Below are 17900 nucleotides of genomic sequence, written 5' to 3'. Positions count from 1 at the left end.
AACAGTGGATAGAGAAAAAAAAGTTCTAGGTGCCTGCATGACTAAGAAAATCAAACCAAAACCTTAGCGTTATGAAAAAAAATATTTATTTGATCATTTTTTGTTTTAAAATAATTTTGTAGAATGCATAGATTTACATAAAGTTTCACCAAAACTTGGAACTAATAGTTAAGCAACCACATACTTTCCAGTGGACAAGACAGGTCATCAATATACACTCATGATCATTCAATGCACAGCTATAGGACTTTTTAACTAACTACATTTAGGGAAATAGTCACAAGGGCCACAGAAGTCGTGATAATATTGATGGATGAATTTGTAATGATGTGTGTTATACGTGTTCAAGAAATTATATTGTGCTTATATAACACCATTATAAATTCATAAGAGATTTTTTTTTTTTGTGTTTCTAGTGTTGCCCTCACACGCACGCACACACAAAGCTTTGTTCTCTTAGTAGCCTTAGCATTGCGAATGTAATTCAAGGGCGATAACTCGACAAAATTTAATTGCGAATGTAAATTTTTTGAAAGCTACAGGCGCATTATTGGCAGGATTCTTTCCCTTGGTGCCTCGATTGCAGCTGGTGCTGGGGCCTCAATGCTGAGAACGCCATCTGCCGCTAATGTTGAGTTCAAGGTCAGGGGGTCAATCTTTTGTGGAAGGATATACTGACGACTAAATTCACGATATACCTGGAAATTAAAAAAAAAAAAAAACATTATGCAGACATCTGTTTACCTATATTGATTGATTGACTGCCATAAACGAATATAGCCTAAAAACACATAGTCTATGGAAGACCGATAACATATAAAGTATACAAGTAAATTGTTGCACGAAATTCAAGAACACTTAATCTAGAACAGACACAGATAGAGCCGTGAAATTCATAAAAAACGAATATTCACATCTGATTAGAGTAAAAAGAAAAATAATTAAATTTAGAGACCCTTCAGGACAGAAGACTTAAAAGTAAAATAGCAATTAAACATAAAACACTGAACCATAATCTCAAATGTAAAACCTAATAAAATACTCAGTAAGATAATATCTTATATTCTATATCCGAGGACAACGGCTCCTCTCTTAGTGCTATTAGAGCATGGAATGGGTTGCCTGAGTCAGTCCGGAAGACCAATGACTTGGCAGAGTTAAAGTCGTTGATAAACAGGCCTATACATGACTAGATTGAAATAGGGACACGCGTATTGCGGCGTTTGACGTAATCATCTTTTTTGAAGTAACGTCTGTTTTTTTTTAAAGATAAGATAATAATAGAATAAATAATGATAAGAAATATTGTATTGATTTTATCGCAACAAATTTTTTTAGCCAAATAGTTGATCATAAAAAGGAATGAAACAAAATAATTATTGCAGTTATCCACCTTACAATAGTCTGCGCATTTCTGCCTGCAGTAAGCATTTTTTAGTATTTACTGTGTTAAAAATCTCCCATCCTCTAGATACAAAAAAAAAAAATTCTTGCTTCACACTGTGTGAAAGTCTTTGAGGTGACTTTGTTCTTTATACTGTAATCCAAGGAAAGGTAATCGCTGCAGTCGTCAGACAGGGATCCAAGGGAGATAAGCGATAAACAATATTTAAAAAAAATGCTATCCACATCCTCAAAAAAAAAAAAAAAATGGAGAGATGTCAAGAATGTTCTATACCTACTGATCTATATTTGCAATCTACTCCCGCGGTTCTCAAAAAATATTTTTGTTTAAATGTTAAGCTAATAGGCCTACCTCTCTATGTAGGCCTATATGTAAAGATGTCAGGGTGTACCAAGGTTATTTTGGGAACGGCTACTTCTAATAGCTATCTAGAATTATTTTGAGCAATTTCAAACTTGTTTCATGGATGGTTTGAAGAGACAACGATACAGAATACAGTCGCAGTGGTAACAGGATTTACAATAGTGCATGAATGTGCAACCACACATGACCTTCATTGGCCTCCTTCAGTCGTAGAACGACTATGGTTCATCTCAGAGCACACTTCCTCATGTGGCTGTGGAGCCCTATTTGGAGAGACACTCCCGTCCACAGATAGCGCAGGTTAAGGTGGCTTTTGCTTCGGTGGTAGAGGAGCTGGCCGTTTTTCTACCTGAGCTGAGACTCATGTACTTTCACTGTCAATAGCTTTCTTGGTCACTGTCTCTCTCCATCTGTTGCGGTCTAGAGCTATGTCTTCCCAATGGTCAGTATTGATGTTCACTGATTTGAGGTCACGTTTTATTACATCTATGTAACGGAGGTGGGGGCGACCAGTTTTTCTTGTGCCAGTCGCGAGTTGACCATAGAGGATGACTTTCGGGGTGCGCTTGTCCTCCATCCGGCGAACATGTCCAAGCCAGCGCAAACGGCGTTGTCTGAGGGCTGTAAAGATGCTGGGAATACCTGATCGCGCAAGGATCTCAGTGTTGCACACTTTTTCTTTCCATGTGACATTCAAGATCCTACGGAGACATCTCAAATGGAATGAGTTCAGTTTTCTCTCTTACTTTGCGTAGGTGGTCCATGATTCACTGCCATACAGCAGTGTACTCATAACGCATGCCCTGTAGACTTCCATTACCACACACGACCTTACCCTCAAGTTAACAAAATTTTGCATATTAAATGCCGTATGAGGGGGAAAAAAGGGGAAATGAGATTAAATTTACAATTACCCTTTTTCTCTCTTCACAAATACAATAAATTTTAGCTTTTTGTCACATCATTATTGTGAATGTATTAGGTGGGAAGCACGAACTACATGGTATATTCATGCTCATGATGTTTCACGTGAGAGACAAGATTCCACAGTTGAGTTGTGGGGAGTTAATCACATGGTCAAGAAGTCAGCAGTCGCCAGATTCTTGAGCTGTAAGGATGTCTAACGTAGTTGATTCAGTGATTTAATAAATTAATATCAATTGTGTACTTAGAATATTTCATTGGACTTGTCTAATAGAATACATATCTTTTTATGTCTGGAGTTGCCAGTTTTATGTGTATCTTATTTTATGGATAATAAAAGAAATATCTGCTGATAGGAGACTTTGTGATCAATATTAATATTTGTAGTGCTATGCTGAATGGAAGTAGACATACGTGGTAAAAAGTAGTCCACCAGCTCAAGTGAAACAAGACATCTTTGATTACATTAACATACGCAAGTAAATGTCACATAATAGTAGGGACACTGTTATATAGAGCTATTTTCATGCTCAGAGCGCTATGGTCCTTTAGGCGCTCAGTAAGCACAACTCTGCTCGAGTCGGGTGTCGAACCTCGAGCCCTCTTCATATGGTATCCAAGACAAGCAAAGTTCAAACGTACCGGTACTTAGCCTCTCGACCACGCTTCACAAATATGGCACGCTTTCATCATTTAGTTCATTTATAATGAAGCGTGAACCCCAATAGAAAGAAAACTATATGGAGAGCTCCCTGTTTTGGAAACCACTGCGCAGTTCATCTCATGTATTGGTCTAGTCATCTGGACGCTCCAACATAACAATGAGAACGATGAAGAAGAAGAAGAAGAAGCGTGAAGATGGTAGGGGCCTCTATCAAAATCATGTCTAGGGCCTCCACGTACTAAAATCCGGCACTGCATTAACACTTACATCAAGGTAAAACATTTACCTTACCAATCAACAGGCATCGAGTTAAAATTCAAGTGAATACTGAGATTGTTGTGTTCCTGACTCCATCCAGTTGAAATGGGTACCTGCAGTGCTTTGTACCTATATGCAACATAAGCTACAGCTTAGGTCCTCCACTAGCTTGGGGATCCCCGGAAAAATGTTTCCAAGGATATTTTCAATCATTTTGATGAAAGAGCAAAGAAAAAATGAATTTGGGCCCCAGGGCCCCATACCTCAAATAATTTGATGACTAAATCCAGTCCTGGAAACCTGACATTCGTTTGTGGAGTAAAGACAAAAAGATAAAGGCTCATTCCATAGGCTAGGACAAATTTGTACAAATGCTCCTTCTTCCCTAGTGCTGTTAGAGCATGGAATGGGTTGCCTGAGCTAGCCAGGAAAACCAATTACTTAACAGAATTTAAGTCATTGGTTAACATGCATGACTAGATAAATGACGCGTAGGACGTAATCATCTTCTTTTTTTTAAGTTACGTCTGTATTTTATAAGATAAGATAAGAGTAAGGAAAGGTTTGGAAGTTGCCACCCATTTATGACTAAACCTTTTATTGCTGACCATAACAATCCCATCGGTGTCACGGGATTTTAAAAAAAAAACGATCCCAAAGGAAAAGCTTGAAATACCAGGTTCCCACGAAACATTACCCACACAGGGGGGCCGAAAACCAACAAACACCACAACTCACTTTTCTCCCTGGAGATTCCTCAGTGTGTTTTGCTTGCACCATCAACCTGTTGTCGACTGTCTTCACTGTGATCTCCTCCGGCTTGAACTCTTTACAGTCAAATCTGACAAAGAAACAGGTAAGTGAAGGTAAGAGAAGGAAGGTAAGATGGTAGTACAGGTGTTACTTACCAGGAAACTAGCCTACAGGGGACTTTAGCTTTTGTAGAGCCTAAGCCTATTACAATTATAGATTTAAATGAATTTTCCCTGTTATTTAATTACCGGTATATTAATTACTAATTTACCATGATGGATATTCCTAAATGGAGTTTTAAGTTTATCCGGTCTACAGAACATGAAAATATTGATCAGCTGTCTATTTGATTAATATATTGTTGTGTACGCTTCTTAGCACGGCAGAATCAAATTTCTAACTTCACTATAATAGCTAGTCACTCTACAATCAAAGCTCTGGGCAGTGTGTACTTGTCTTTTACATGCATTTATTTCAAAATTCCATCTTCCTTTTTTCATTTTCTTCCGTTTTTCTTCATGTTCCATTATACCGCTTCCCCCCTCCTTTATTTCTCCACATCTCTTTCTCTTCTTTTTCTTTCTCTGTGTATTCTGTTTCTTGTAGAATACAAACTGGATCTTCAATATCAAATTTAAACGAAAAGCCGATAACTGTTATTAAGTATGAAAATCCCCCTATACAGTGGCGTAACTAGGGTGGGGGAAAGGGACGTCTAAATGTGAAAATCCCCCCCCCCTGGGACCCACTTGAGGATCCCCCAAATGAGTGTCCTAAACTTTGTTTTTATATTAAATATTACGCCATTATCTCATGGCATGATGTCGTTTGTCAAAATTCAGGGGACCTTACTCACTTAGAAGTCAAGCCCACCAATCCATAGCTTAATCCACTGCCCCTATAATGTATTGTAAGAAAACATACCTACGTAGCAGATTTAAAACTTTACGATTTGTGGTCTTGTTTCCCTTGGCGTCTAGTTATAAATAATTTGAGCCATGACAGAGCCCAGAATAAGAACAAGTATATTTGGAAAAGAAAAAAACAAACACTTCAAGGTTGTAAAAGTATTGATGTATTGACATGCAGGTCTGTGTATTCTGTCTCATCTTAGTGACCTGTAGGGGTGACCATTCATGACAGACTGACTGGCAAGACGAATTAGAGTTGCTGATAGCATTATGCAATAATCTGTTTTTTATACTTGAATAAGTAATGTGTCAGAAATATGTAGTGCTAGGATCTTTATAAAGACTTAAGAGACTTAGAAAGCTAGTTTTTTCAAAGCTTATATCGACTCACTCTGTATGTATGGTAGCAAAATGTGTGCGCGCTATTTCTCTCACATCCATTACCAGATCAAATTGAAACTTTGCACAATTATTAATTTAGACAATATATGAATCAATAAAAAATAAATTAGTCCATTAATGAATGATAATTAATTATTTTGTTCTTATTAATTATTTTGTTCGATACCAACAATGGATATTAATTCTTCAGTATTCACAGATCGTTAAATATCGTTAAATATGTAGTGTTTTGTCCCCTTATAAAAATGTACAAGTTTTTTTTTCTACCACACCCTTTCTTGGATCAAGTTAAAAATTTAAGAAAGCTTTTTTTTTTAAATAACAAAACATTAATCTATATTATTTTTAATTAACCATTTAGTTAATAAAGTATTGTAATTAATTATTTTGTTTGATATCGAATAAGGGAAATAACTCTTTAAATAAGCTTTTTGGAGTTGTTTTTTCTTGTTTTTTTTTTAAAGGGTTTTTACCTTAGTGAGAGCCTCTTGTTGCCCTGGTCATCTGAAACAATGGGGCGTGCAGGTTGGATCATGCTGGATCCGAAGTCGTTGAAGTCCAGGGCCTTCAATGTAAACATCTCGCTTCTCATTCTCTCGAGCTCTCGGTCAAACTCTTTCCACTCGTCGTCGATGTCTCTGTCCATCCCCTTGAAGATGTCTTTAAACACTTGCCTCTGTCTTTCGAAGAAACTCCAGTTTTCTCTTCTCAGTGGCACCAAGTGTTCCATTGTTTAGGGTCTAAATTTAGAACAGATAGGGGAGATAACATCAGCAAAAAAAATAAAATAAATATAACATTGAAGTAAAGAGTCAGTATAGAGGCTAGACTAAACAAGAGAGACAGAGAGATTAAATTAGCAAGGGAGATAGTGGGCATTGAAATCAATTATACAGCTAAACAAGCAAGATATTTATCCAATGAGAAGAACTCCACATTTACAACTATGTGTCCCAATAATACAAAATTAAATTTATTTCCCTTTTTAATATCAAAAAAATATTATCAATAATTTAAAAACTAATTATTAAAAATAGATTCAAATTTGTTTTTATTTACTTATTTATATATTATTTTAACTTCTATTTAAAGGGGTACGGCGTAAAAGAAGAGCACTCCCATTCCTTCCCATCTGCCCCGGAAGCGCTTCAATTAAAGACCAACTGAGGAGTAACTTGCCCAAATGGTTTCAGAAAGAAAGAAGACATTTTAGAGCCGAAAAAATGTTCAGCATACGAAAAAAAACAACATCTAAATAGACGCCCAGCGTCAAATGTGATAAAGTCAGATAAAGTATGCAGAGCAGCAGATCTGAACTGGGACCGCGAAGTCACGTGGACTATTGCGCTCTTTCTTAATCATCGTACTCGAAGACGTTCGCCTTAGATATATTTTTATAGTCATCAGTGTACTTTGTACTTTTTGTCAAGGTTGAGAGCAAACACTTCACGTTGGCAACTCTTTGCTAGAGACGTGTATATATATTCTATATTTATCACTTGATTATTTTTGCAACAGTGACCTTTTTCATATGCTGTATATATTTGCTGCCAACTCTGCAGTTTTTATCGTTTGACATGAGACAAGTATGGCGTATTTGACAGAGAGATGCCGACGATTGATTATACATCAAGAGGTCTAGTGAGATGTCATTTTCTTGGCCATAAACACCAGGGAGTGAGAGACTATACGTAGGTGAAAATGTCTGTTTCAATCTCCCTCTCTCTCTCTCTCTATCTTATTTTGTTCTCTCTTATCTTTTAGCCAGTAGTAGACTGTTGACTTTTTACAGAATCTTTTGCTTCTTTTTTTTTTCTCTCAAATAACAACATGTAATATCAAATAACATCATCTAATATCAAGTAACATCATCTAATATCAAGTAACATTATGTAATATCAAGTAACATTATGTAACTCGAAGTAATTATGACTGAAAGAAATATTAAAATTAAAATAGAAGTAGAGAAAAAGCAACATTATTAGATTTTTATACTAAAGTTCATCTCGTCATTGTGATGTAGAGTCAGTGGCGTAGCAGCCAGGGCGCGATGGGGTTCATTGTCCCGGACCCTTGACTTACAGGCATTGGGTTCTACGGGTCCAGAGCGACTACTGAAGGATGGTCGTTTCTTTACTTTTAAAGTATATGATATGTGTATATTTTGTATCTCTTACATTTAAAAAGACGTCACTGAATTATATGTAAGGACACTGTTACTTGTACAAGCTTTTCATACATTGAAATGTGTTTTTGTGAATACACAATGACTCGATTTGTTTTGGTTTTTTTCACAATCAATCTTGTTTCTTGGGTAGGGAGTGGGGGTCCCACCACCATATTCTTGAACCCTGGCCCTCTGGTATATTGCTACTCCACAGTGTAGAGTTACGTAAGTAAAAGAAAAAAAAAAGAAAGATAAAGAAGAAATAGAAAGTTATTTTCTTTCCTTCTTAAAAGTCTCATGATTAAATAAAAGTTTGTTTCCTCAGTTTAAACAGAAGAATTGTTTGTGATAAGATTCATTTTAAGTTTCTTTGCACTTCGCTGATGAATGAATCGAACCCCGGAGTTTGTTTGTTTTTTCTATTACCAAACAACAGTTTGACTATAAGATTATCCATAGACAGAAACATTTGCGTTTACTTGTATTCACGGTTGAGAGGAGCCTCTTAGCAGAATTCAGGGTGTTCAGAAAACAGAATTAGCTAAGAAAGGATATTCTGGCATCAAAGCATTTCATGACTATATTTCCTTTACTAATGATAACATTGATATATGCCAAGGTCGCAGTGGAAAGATTTCACGGATAATGTACTTGAACCCTAGTCCTTGAGTCGTCTTTGACTCACATAGTCAGGGAGATTATCTCATTTGTTTGTCTTACCCCAGACTGCTGGGTTGACGTTGAAAATACAAGGGGAAAAAAAACACTTTTTTTTTCTCTTGTGATTCCTGCGCCGTTCTTTCTTCATCTGCTAAGCAGGGCCTGATTTAACACAGTGCACGAAAGTGTATCCACCTAGCGCCCACCCTTGAAGAAGGCTTTCACATTCGAAAATTATATCATTTATTAAATATAAAAAAATGGTGAGATTAAAACTACATGTTTTCTTTTTATTCCATTTATTTCTTGACAAATATGACAAGAAGTTGGGTTCATTAATATTACTAAGCGCAATGATAATTAATCTTGAAGAGGTTAACGGCTTTGACGAAAATTCTCCCCCATGGCTTCCACTTACTAAAATCCAGCACAGGTTAAGAATAGCAAAAATAGAAAATAAATAAAATAAAGAAGCACAGTTAAGGGAAATAACCGATGAAATCACTGCCATATATATTTCTATGCAGCGGGGAAAAGCTCAATTTTCCTATATACAACAAACTTAATGAATTGCCACTAATTGACTGATTGGTAAATTTTTAAATTTATTTATTATCGACTGTGAATAGTTGTGCAAAATTTAAACTTGTTCCGAGAATGGGAAGTGGGAGAACAAATTGTAAAAAACTAAATGAGGAAAATAATTCCTCTCATACAGTCACATTTCTAAATAAATAGCATTTATTTCCCTTTTTCGATACCAAACAAAATAATTTTTAAAAAGTCTTCAGAATAGAAGACTTAAAAGTAAAGCAGAAATTAAACATAACACACTGAACCATAATCTTCAAATACAAAAACAAAATTTAATAAAATACTCAGAAAGACACAAAGATAAAGGCACATTCCTCGTCCCATATGCTAGGACAAATACTCCTTCTTCCCTAGTGCTATTAGAGCAGTGTTTCTCAAACTGTGTGCCGCGGCACACTAGTGTGCCGCCGAAGATTTGCAGGTGTGCCGCGGGAGTTTTCAGAACGCCACACGTGCAGCGTTACGCAGGTCTGGCTACTATTAAATTTTTATTTTACGTTGCGATGATATCCCCACTTGCAACGACCAGTAATAATAGTGGGTCGCTCCATATTGACGGAAAGGGTTGTTAGCTCTTTAGGTTATGAAATTTTCCACTATACATAATTATAATGACTCAAATGTAGGCCGCCTTAGTAGACGCAAAGCAGTTCTTGAATTGGTAACGATAATAATAAGCGATGTGTTTCGTGTAAATTGTTTAGGTGTAAGCTAATAATACCAAAACAAAAAAAAGTTACCCATGGAGAAATACGTTAGCAAAAATGAAACTGCGAAAGCATTATATGAAAAGCAAGGAACCAAACTAAGGTACAAAGAAGATTACATCGGATATAGTTTTATATCTTCTGGACCTGAAGATGCTCCATTGTTATTCTGTCTGATCTGCAATGCAACTCTGTCGAATGAGCCGCTTGTTCCAAGCAAATTGAAGAGACACTTGGAAACAAAACATCCAGCTGTAAAAGCGCAACCGAAGGAATATTTCGAAAACATCAGGGCTCAACAAAATAAACAAGCTAAGAAACTTATGAATTACCTAACGCTGACAGAAAAGGGATTGATTGCAAGTCATAAGGTTGCTCAGTTATTAGCGAAACGCAAGAGCATGCATCTGTCATTGCACCAGCTTTAGCAATAGTTGTTGAAACTATCCTTGGACCCGATACTGCCGAAAAAGTTAAGAAATTTCCTTTGTCCAATGATACTATCTCGCGCAGACTTATCGTCAGATTTACAAGATCAAATCTGCGAACACTTCGACTTGATTGACGATAAAGTTTCTCTGCTGTGGTCTCTTTCTTTAAGTTGATGAATCCACAGACGTTAGCGGCAAAGCCCAGCTGCTAGCTTTTATTCGGTTCATAAAGAATGAAAAATGTGTCAACGAATTCTTATTTTGAAAAGACTTACCAACTACGATCAAAGGTGAAGATATTTTCAAAGTGGTGAATGAAAACATTTTGCTATTTAAACTACAGTGGAAAAACTGTGTCAGCGTTTGCACCGATGGCTGTCCTTCAATGCAGGGAAATAGAAAGGGATTCGTCACTCTTTTGCGTCAAGAAAATCCAAATGTATTAGTTGTTCACTGCATGATCCACAGAGAAGCTCTTGCCTTCAAGTCTTGGCCGAAAGATTTGATGTCTGTTCTGGATCAAGTGATTGAAGTTGTAAACTTTATCAAATCTCGACCGCTTGCATCCCGACTTTTCTCAGAGCTTTATGAAGCAATGGATTCAGACTACAAATGTCTCCTGTAACACATCAACATTCGTTGGCTCTCCAGGGGAAATGTGTTAAAGCATGTCGTCTTACTCAAGGCTGAGCTGATTTCATTCTTGGAGGCTGAAAAAAAAGACTTTGGATTTTCTTTTCATGACGAGATCTGGTGGGTTAAGGTGACATTTCTCTTTGATTTATTTGACAAATTAAATTCATTGAATTTAAGTCTTAAAGGACCATCGGAAACAATCATCACTGCATCTCAAAACTGAAGTCATTTGGTGAAAAATTGTCGTTGATGCAAAGTAAGATCTCGAAAGGACTGCTTTCCTACTTACAATGAATGTGCTTCAAATAAAGAAATGAGCCCCGAAATTCTGGACACATTGACACATCTGCAGTCAGCATTGCAGCATTACTTTCCAACAGTTGGAAGTAATTAGTATGGATGGGTCAGCTCTCCATTTGGAAACAATGAAGCTACAAATCTTACAAAATGAAGAAGAAGAGCAACTCATTGATTTAAAAAATGATGCAGTTCTATAGTCAAATTTTGGGGGAAAACAGCCAGGACATGTTTTGGATTTCAATCAACAAGTTATATCCTGCAATCAGTTTAAAAGCAATCAAAATAATTCTTCCATTTGCATCTTTATGGTTTTGTGAGTTTGAATTTTCAGCACTGACTGAAATCAAGTCTAAGAAAAGAGAGAGACTTCTTACAATAGACGATAAAATGCGAGTTTGTTTGTCGACTCTGGAGACTTGATTAGATCGCATTTGCTCTCAAAAACAGGCACACCCTACACATTAAATGTAATACTTAAAAACAGGTCAAATCTTTTTTTTTTATTATAAAACAACTGTTGCTCTTCGTGGTGTGCCGCGAAATTTTTGTAGTTTGTTTACTGTGCCGCCAGACAAAAAAGTTTGAGAAACACTGTATTAGAGCATGGAATGGGTTGCCTGAGCTAGCCAGGAAAACCAGTGACTTGGCAGAATTCAGGTCATTGGCTAATATGCACGACTAAATGCATGACGCGTAACGTCCTTATTATATAAGATAAGAGGATAAGATGATAATTAATAAACTAATTGGTTATTTTTTTATCCATGTTTTCTTAGGTTCAACAAATAATTGTGTAAAGTTTCAACTTGATCCGAGAATGAGAGTGGGAGAAATAACGTGTACAAACTTTGTACTAGACAGAGAAAGTTGATATCAGCTTTGTAGAAAAGAGGCCTACATTGTGGTAGCTCACATCTCCAGCCATAGATCAACTGCTTCAGGAGGAACACGCGAGACAGGATAATTGAATGATAGATATTTTGGTTTCTTTGCCTCGTTTCATATTACTTGCTTGACGTTTGTTTATCTGCCCTTGTTCCTAGTCTCCCCTTGTTCCCAGTCTCCCCTTGTTTCCAGTCTCACCTTGCAATGTTGTTCTTTTATTTTTTATGTTATTATTGAGCACGATTGCTATACACATATCAAGATTCCATTTTGTTTTCTAACCCTCACTTGTAAAGTACTTTGCACGCAGAGGAAAAGTTCTCAAATATTTTTTCAAATACACTTTCTATTATATAACCTATGACACTTATTTTAATTCAGCGGTTCTCAACCATTTTAGTTCCCCGATCTCCTAATATAAATCCCCCACCTATCGGCGACACCGAACCCCCAACGCTGTCATATATATACAGGGAATTTTTTTTTGTGACGGTACCTTTTTTAAATGTGGTGAAAAAAATATTGTTTTTCTTGTATTTTAACTTAATTTATTTGTAGTAAAAAGTTTGGCACTGAATCACTGAGTACCGGCACCTTTTTTTTTTTTTACAAACAAGCACTGTATATATATATATATATATATATATATATATATATATATATATATATATATATATATATATATATATATGTATGTATTTTCACTATTTTAAACTAAATAAAGCAATACCTTTTTCTAATAGTATTTAGTGTAAAATAAATTTGTGCTTATAATTAAATAAAAAAATATATTATTCAGACTCGCATTCATTGTGTATTCACACTATACATGTTGCATACTTTGGCAAAGTTTGGAGAACAGTAAAGTACCTTGTTACAGAAATAGTGACAGTATTTACAAACACACCAACGATAGTGCGAAGGTTGAGCTTGTTTCTGTTTCACCAGATCAGGAATTCTCGGGTCAGTATTTGAAATAGCACAACGAATGTCATTTTCTGCATCAAGTCTAGCAAGCTGAAAAACCTCGTTTCGCAAAGATTTTTTCTTGAAAATGGAAAAAGATTTCGCAACACATGCTCAGACAGAACGGTTTATGATCGCGAACACTTTCTCCATAATTGTGCAATTGATATTGTGTGTGAATGTACACTTCGGTTTCTTATAGTTATAATGTTTTTTGTTTGGTGTAATGCACAAATTGTAAGACAAATTTCCTTACGGATAATAAAGATTATTATTATTATTATGTTAGAAATGAACGAGTAGTCATTCTCTGGCGCTGCCAGGGTCGAGTTTCGCTAAAGAGAAACAAAATTCATCGTAGTCCCTTTAACAGTTTCCACTGAAGAATTTTCTGGTGATGTGGCAGGTCTGCAGCAGTACCGCCCTCTGACAGGCAACGAAGATGTTCCTAGGAATGTTAAGGGCCTTGAAGGTGTCTGTGAGGTCAGTTGTTATTATCCCCTCGGTTGATATAACAATGGGGTATATTGTTATTTTGGACAATTTCCATAGACGCTTAATCTCCAAGCCTAGGTTCCCATATTTTCTTTGTTTTTCTATCTCAGTTTTTCTCAAATTATGAGACAGTGGTACGGCGATATCGATAATGGTAGCGGTTTTTTCTTTTTTATCAATGAACAGCAGATCCGGGCGATTGAAATCTACCGTTTTGTCGGTCAGAATAGGCCTGTCCCAGTACAGCAGATGTTCAGTAGACTCGAGAACCTCTTGCGGAGAGTATTTATAATAAGGGGGAGTGTCCTTACCGATCAATTTGTACGTCAAAGCCAGGTGTTGGTGTATTAACTTTGCAACTTGGTTATGGCGACCTAGGTAGGCTGATTCTGATAGGGCTGGACATCCTGCCATAATGTGTTCAATCGACTCGCCCACATTTCCACATTTTCGGCATTTGTCGACAACATTGAGTTTCAGGATATGCTTCTCGTAATTTTTTGTCCTGATTACTCTGTCCTGTATTGCTGTAACAAAGCCTTCTGTTTCAGGGTAGAGATGACCTGCTTTGAGCCATGTTAAGGAAGCAGCCTTGTCGATGTTGTCCCCATGTAATGAAGCCGGAAATTTTCCGTGGAGTGTTTTTTCTTCCCATTGGCGAATCTCATGCCCTGCGTCGTCCAAACCGATATTGACATCAGCATTGTGTAGGTTCAGAGGGGTTGCATCGGAGTCGTATTTCCGTAGGAAGGAAACTAATTTGTTGCTGGAGGCGAGCAGTTTTGATCGTATTTTTAAAACTTGCATCTTACACAATTTGAAGATGTTCTGCAATCCACGACCCCCATCCTTCCTGGGCAGGTATAACCTTATGGTGGAGGACTTGGGGTGTAGGCATCGAAACTTGGTTAGTAATTTTCTAGTGAGTCTGTCAATGTCATGTAGGTCGGTGTCAGTCCATTTGATCACACCGAACGTGTAAAGGAGCACAGGGACGGCCCAGCTGTTTATTGCAGTGATGAGATTACTGCCAGACAGTTTGGTGTTGAGGATTTTATTAACTCTTTGCCTATATTTGCCAAGAAAGTCCTCTTTTAATTTCTTATGGTTTATCTTGGCATTCTGGTTTATTCCAAGATATTTATAAATAGAGGCGGAGTTCAATTCCTCGATGCCTTCAAATTCAATGTTTGTGTTCGTTGCCTTGCCCTTTTTAATGCTTATGATGCCACACTTATCCAGGCCAAAAGACATACAGATATCGTCACTAAAGCATTTTACCGTTTTGATTAAGGTGTGTAATTTTTGCTCGGTTTCTGCATATAGTTTTAGATCATCCATGTATAATAAGTGGGACACACATTTTGTACATTTAGTGTCAACCCTAAAACCGTTTGTAGAGTCTTGGAGTAATGTAGATAGAGGATTAATCGCTAGGCAGAACCAGAGTGGAGATAGTGAGTCACCCTGGTATATACCTCTTCTTATGTGCACAGAACCTAGTTTATCACGATTAAGGTGCAGATTTATCTTCCAATTATTCATACAGACTTTCAATAGTTGTTTTATTCTTGGGTTGATTCTATGAATGTCCAGGGTTTTTAAAAGCCAATCATGCGGAACTGAGTCGAAAGCTTTTTTGTAGTCGATGTAACACATGTGTAAATTTCTCTTTCTTCTATTAGCTTGATGCAATATAATACCATCTATAGTTAGCTGTACTTTACAGCCCATCGACTCTTCAATGCAACCTTGTTGTTCATCTGCTAGTAGCTTATGGGCAGAACAAAATTTATACATTTTACTTTTTAAAAGTGAAGTTAATAGTTTATACACCACTGACAGACAAGTGATAGGGCGATAGTTTGATGGTTGGTTCGGATCCCCTTTTTTGGGGAGGAGAGATGTTCTCCCTTCAGTGAGTTCCAACAGCATTAAAGACGGTTCTGAAATTAGCTCGTTAAAACTTGATGTTAGTGGTGCATGTACGGCTGTAAGTTTTTTCAGCCAAAAGTTGTGTATATTGTCCGGTCCAGGAGCAGTCCAGTTGTGGGTTTTTGAAATAGCTGCGGAGACTTCCTCAGCTGTGAAATCCTCATCAGGCATTTCTGGTATTAGGTTGTTTTTAGTTTGGATTTCCTCGATCCAGTCAGCCTGCACATTGTATTATTATTATTATTATTATTATTATTATTATTATTATTATTATATGAATTGTTATGAACATAATGATAACTGAGTCGAAACTCATGTCCGCTTAGTATGGCTTTAATACACTGAATGACTACACAGCACACATTTCGTGAGCACATTCTTACGGACGAGATACAAGCACATGTAAACATAAGAACGACAACCGATACTGCATATAATTTTCATAACAAAGAGAAATCCTTTTTAAAGCATCGCTGTTGATGATTTCAATAAACTCTCCCTGTGACGTCTCCGGAACATCTTCCACTTTAACTGTTAATGTTCCACTCGCTATCTCAAAGTACCCCCCCCCCTGTATCCTCTAACAATATCTCCGTGTTCTTAAATATTTCATCCCAATTATCATTTTATTCCATTGACGTATTACGATCATTTCCTAAGTTCCTATGTGGTAGAGTAATATGAGCAATGTTCCTTATGTTTATATGAAGTATTCTGAATACCAACTATGGTTCATACATGTTTGTTACAACACGTTAGAATGAAAAAAAAAAAAGACATACAATGATTAATTGACAGAAATCCAAATTTCCGGAGGTATTAGGCGACCCCTGGCAATTAGTCATTCGACGCCAAGAGTGTCGTGACCCACAGGCTGAGAACCCCTGTTTTAATTGTCGTATGACCGCCATAGAGCGTACTTTAGTAAGTCTGCAATGACGACGACGCCAAGAAATGCTCAATAGCCTCTATCGTAATCGGCTTAGGTCTCGTCCACAGAGAAGTAATAAACAAGAAAAATATAAAAATAATTTAAAAAGCAAAGCTTCTCCAAGGGGACAAACTCCACATTTACATCTATGTCTCTCAATACTGTGCGGAGGCGTGGTGGCTGAGTGGTAAAGCACTTGGCTTCCGAACCGAGGTCCGGTGTTCGAATCCTGGTGATCTCTGGGCGCCTCTGAGTCCACCCAGCCTAGGTTTCAAAGTTTATTTTGTCTTTGTGTTTTATCCCCCCCCCCTTAATAAAGTAATGTCCCTCTATTTCATACTATTTTGTGTGTGCCGATGTCTGGTACCTCTTGATATCCGGGAATCTTGGAAATAGGATGATTATATCTCCTTTGAATAATGGACAGTAAGAGGGCTTAATTTTAGAAATTCTTCTGCTTGTAAACTGGGTTACCTACCTTACCTCAAGTTCACGAATATAAAAATAGAGATAAAAGGATCTTTTTAAAAACATACTACATTCAATACATAGGCCTACTATGTTCACACTATGCTTTAAAATGAAAAGAATTCTTTCCTATGCATTATTGTATTTTTAGTGTGTGTGTGTTTTTTTTTGTTGTTTTTTTACAGATTTATGGTATTGTGGCATATCTTTTAAAGTATTAGGGCCTATTAATAGTGGAATTATTTGGCCAATACAAATGCCTCGGAATTCAAATCAGATCAAAAGAAAATCTGTTGCCGAAGACAAGCGAATAGAGCGAAAATAGAACATTAATAAGACAACAGCTTTGTCTGCGTTGATTTTGTCAAATTATGTAGGTCACTGTTAGGTATGCCTTGTCGTGTTTGATAGTACATTCCTTCTTAATCTGCTAACCCAAAGACAAGCTTTAGATCTGTTTCTTTATTCACGAGCCTAGAAAATTATAAAATATTTTAAATGCAAAATAATTGTTGATGGTCTTTTACGAAGAAAGGTAAAATGCCGCTAACAGTAGAGGCAGCCAGGGCATTGTTTTATTAAGAGACAACGCAATGTAAACATGTAAACAAAACTAAGGTTGAGCTGTACAATCGGCAAACATGAAAAGGACCAGGGCGCCCGTGTGTAGTCGCTGAATGAACTCCTTATGTTGTGTCTGTTCTATGTATGTGTATGTTGTCTTTATATGAGAAAAGAGTCCTTGTAATCACAGCAAATTTCCATATGGATCAATAAAGCAGTCTTAGTCTTAGTCTTAAAATTTGCGAAATAGCCTAGTATTATTGCTTGGGAAGCGTGTCGAGAGGCCAAGTGCGCTTGAACTTGGCTTGGCTTGGCTACCTAGAAGGGGGCTCGAGGTTCGACATCCGACTCGGGCAGAGTTGTGTTTACTGAGCGCCTAAAGGCAGCACGGAAAACCAACTCCTAGATACCCCCTCCCCACCACTGGTCCACAAATGAGATTGGAACAAAGCGCTCTGAGCATGCTATTAGCATGGAATTA

At 37.0% G+C, this 17900-nt stretch overlaps 1 protein-coding gene across 1 annotated transcript in view; it reads right to left on the bottom strand.

The window, feature by feature from the left end:
* Nucleotides 1-68: 68 nt before the first annotated feature.
* LOC129928709 (major egg antigen-like) overlaps nucleotides 69-17900 on the bottom strand; it is a 32458-nt gene continuing 14626 nt past the window's right edge. The window contains exons 2-4 of the mRNA XM_056044196.1: nucleotides 6154-6420; nucleotides 4353-4455; nucleotides 69-698 (exon numbers count right to left, since the gene is read on the bottom strand). Of these exons, the coding sequence (XP_055900171.1) occupies nucleotides 537-698; nucleotides 4353-4455; nucleotides 6154-6410 (522 nt within the window). The 5' untranslated portion in view covers nucleotides 6411-6420 and the 3' untranslated portion in view covers nucleotides 69-536. The remainder of the gene's footprint in view (nucleotides 699-4352; nucleotides 4456-6153; nucleotides 6421-17900) is intronic.

Source organism: Biomphalaria glabrata, chromosome 10, assembly GCF_947242115.1.
Source record: "Biomphalaria glabrata chromosome 10, xgBioGlab47.1, whole genome shotgun sequence".
NCBI lineage: Eukaryota > Metazoa > Mollusca > Gastropoda > Planorbidae > Biomphalaria > Biomphalaria glabrata.
Note: the sequence above shows the minus strand (reverse complement) of the source record. Positions and strands in the feature narration are given on the sequence as shown.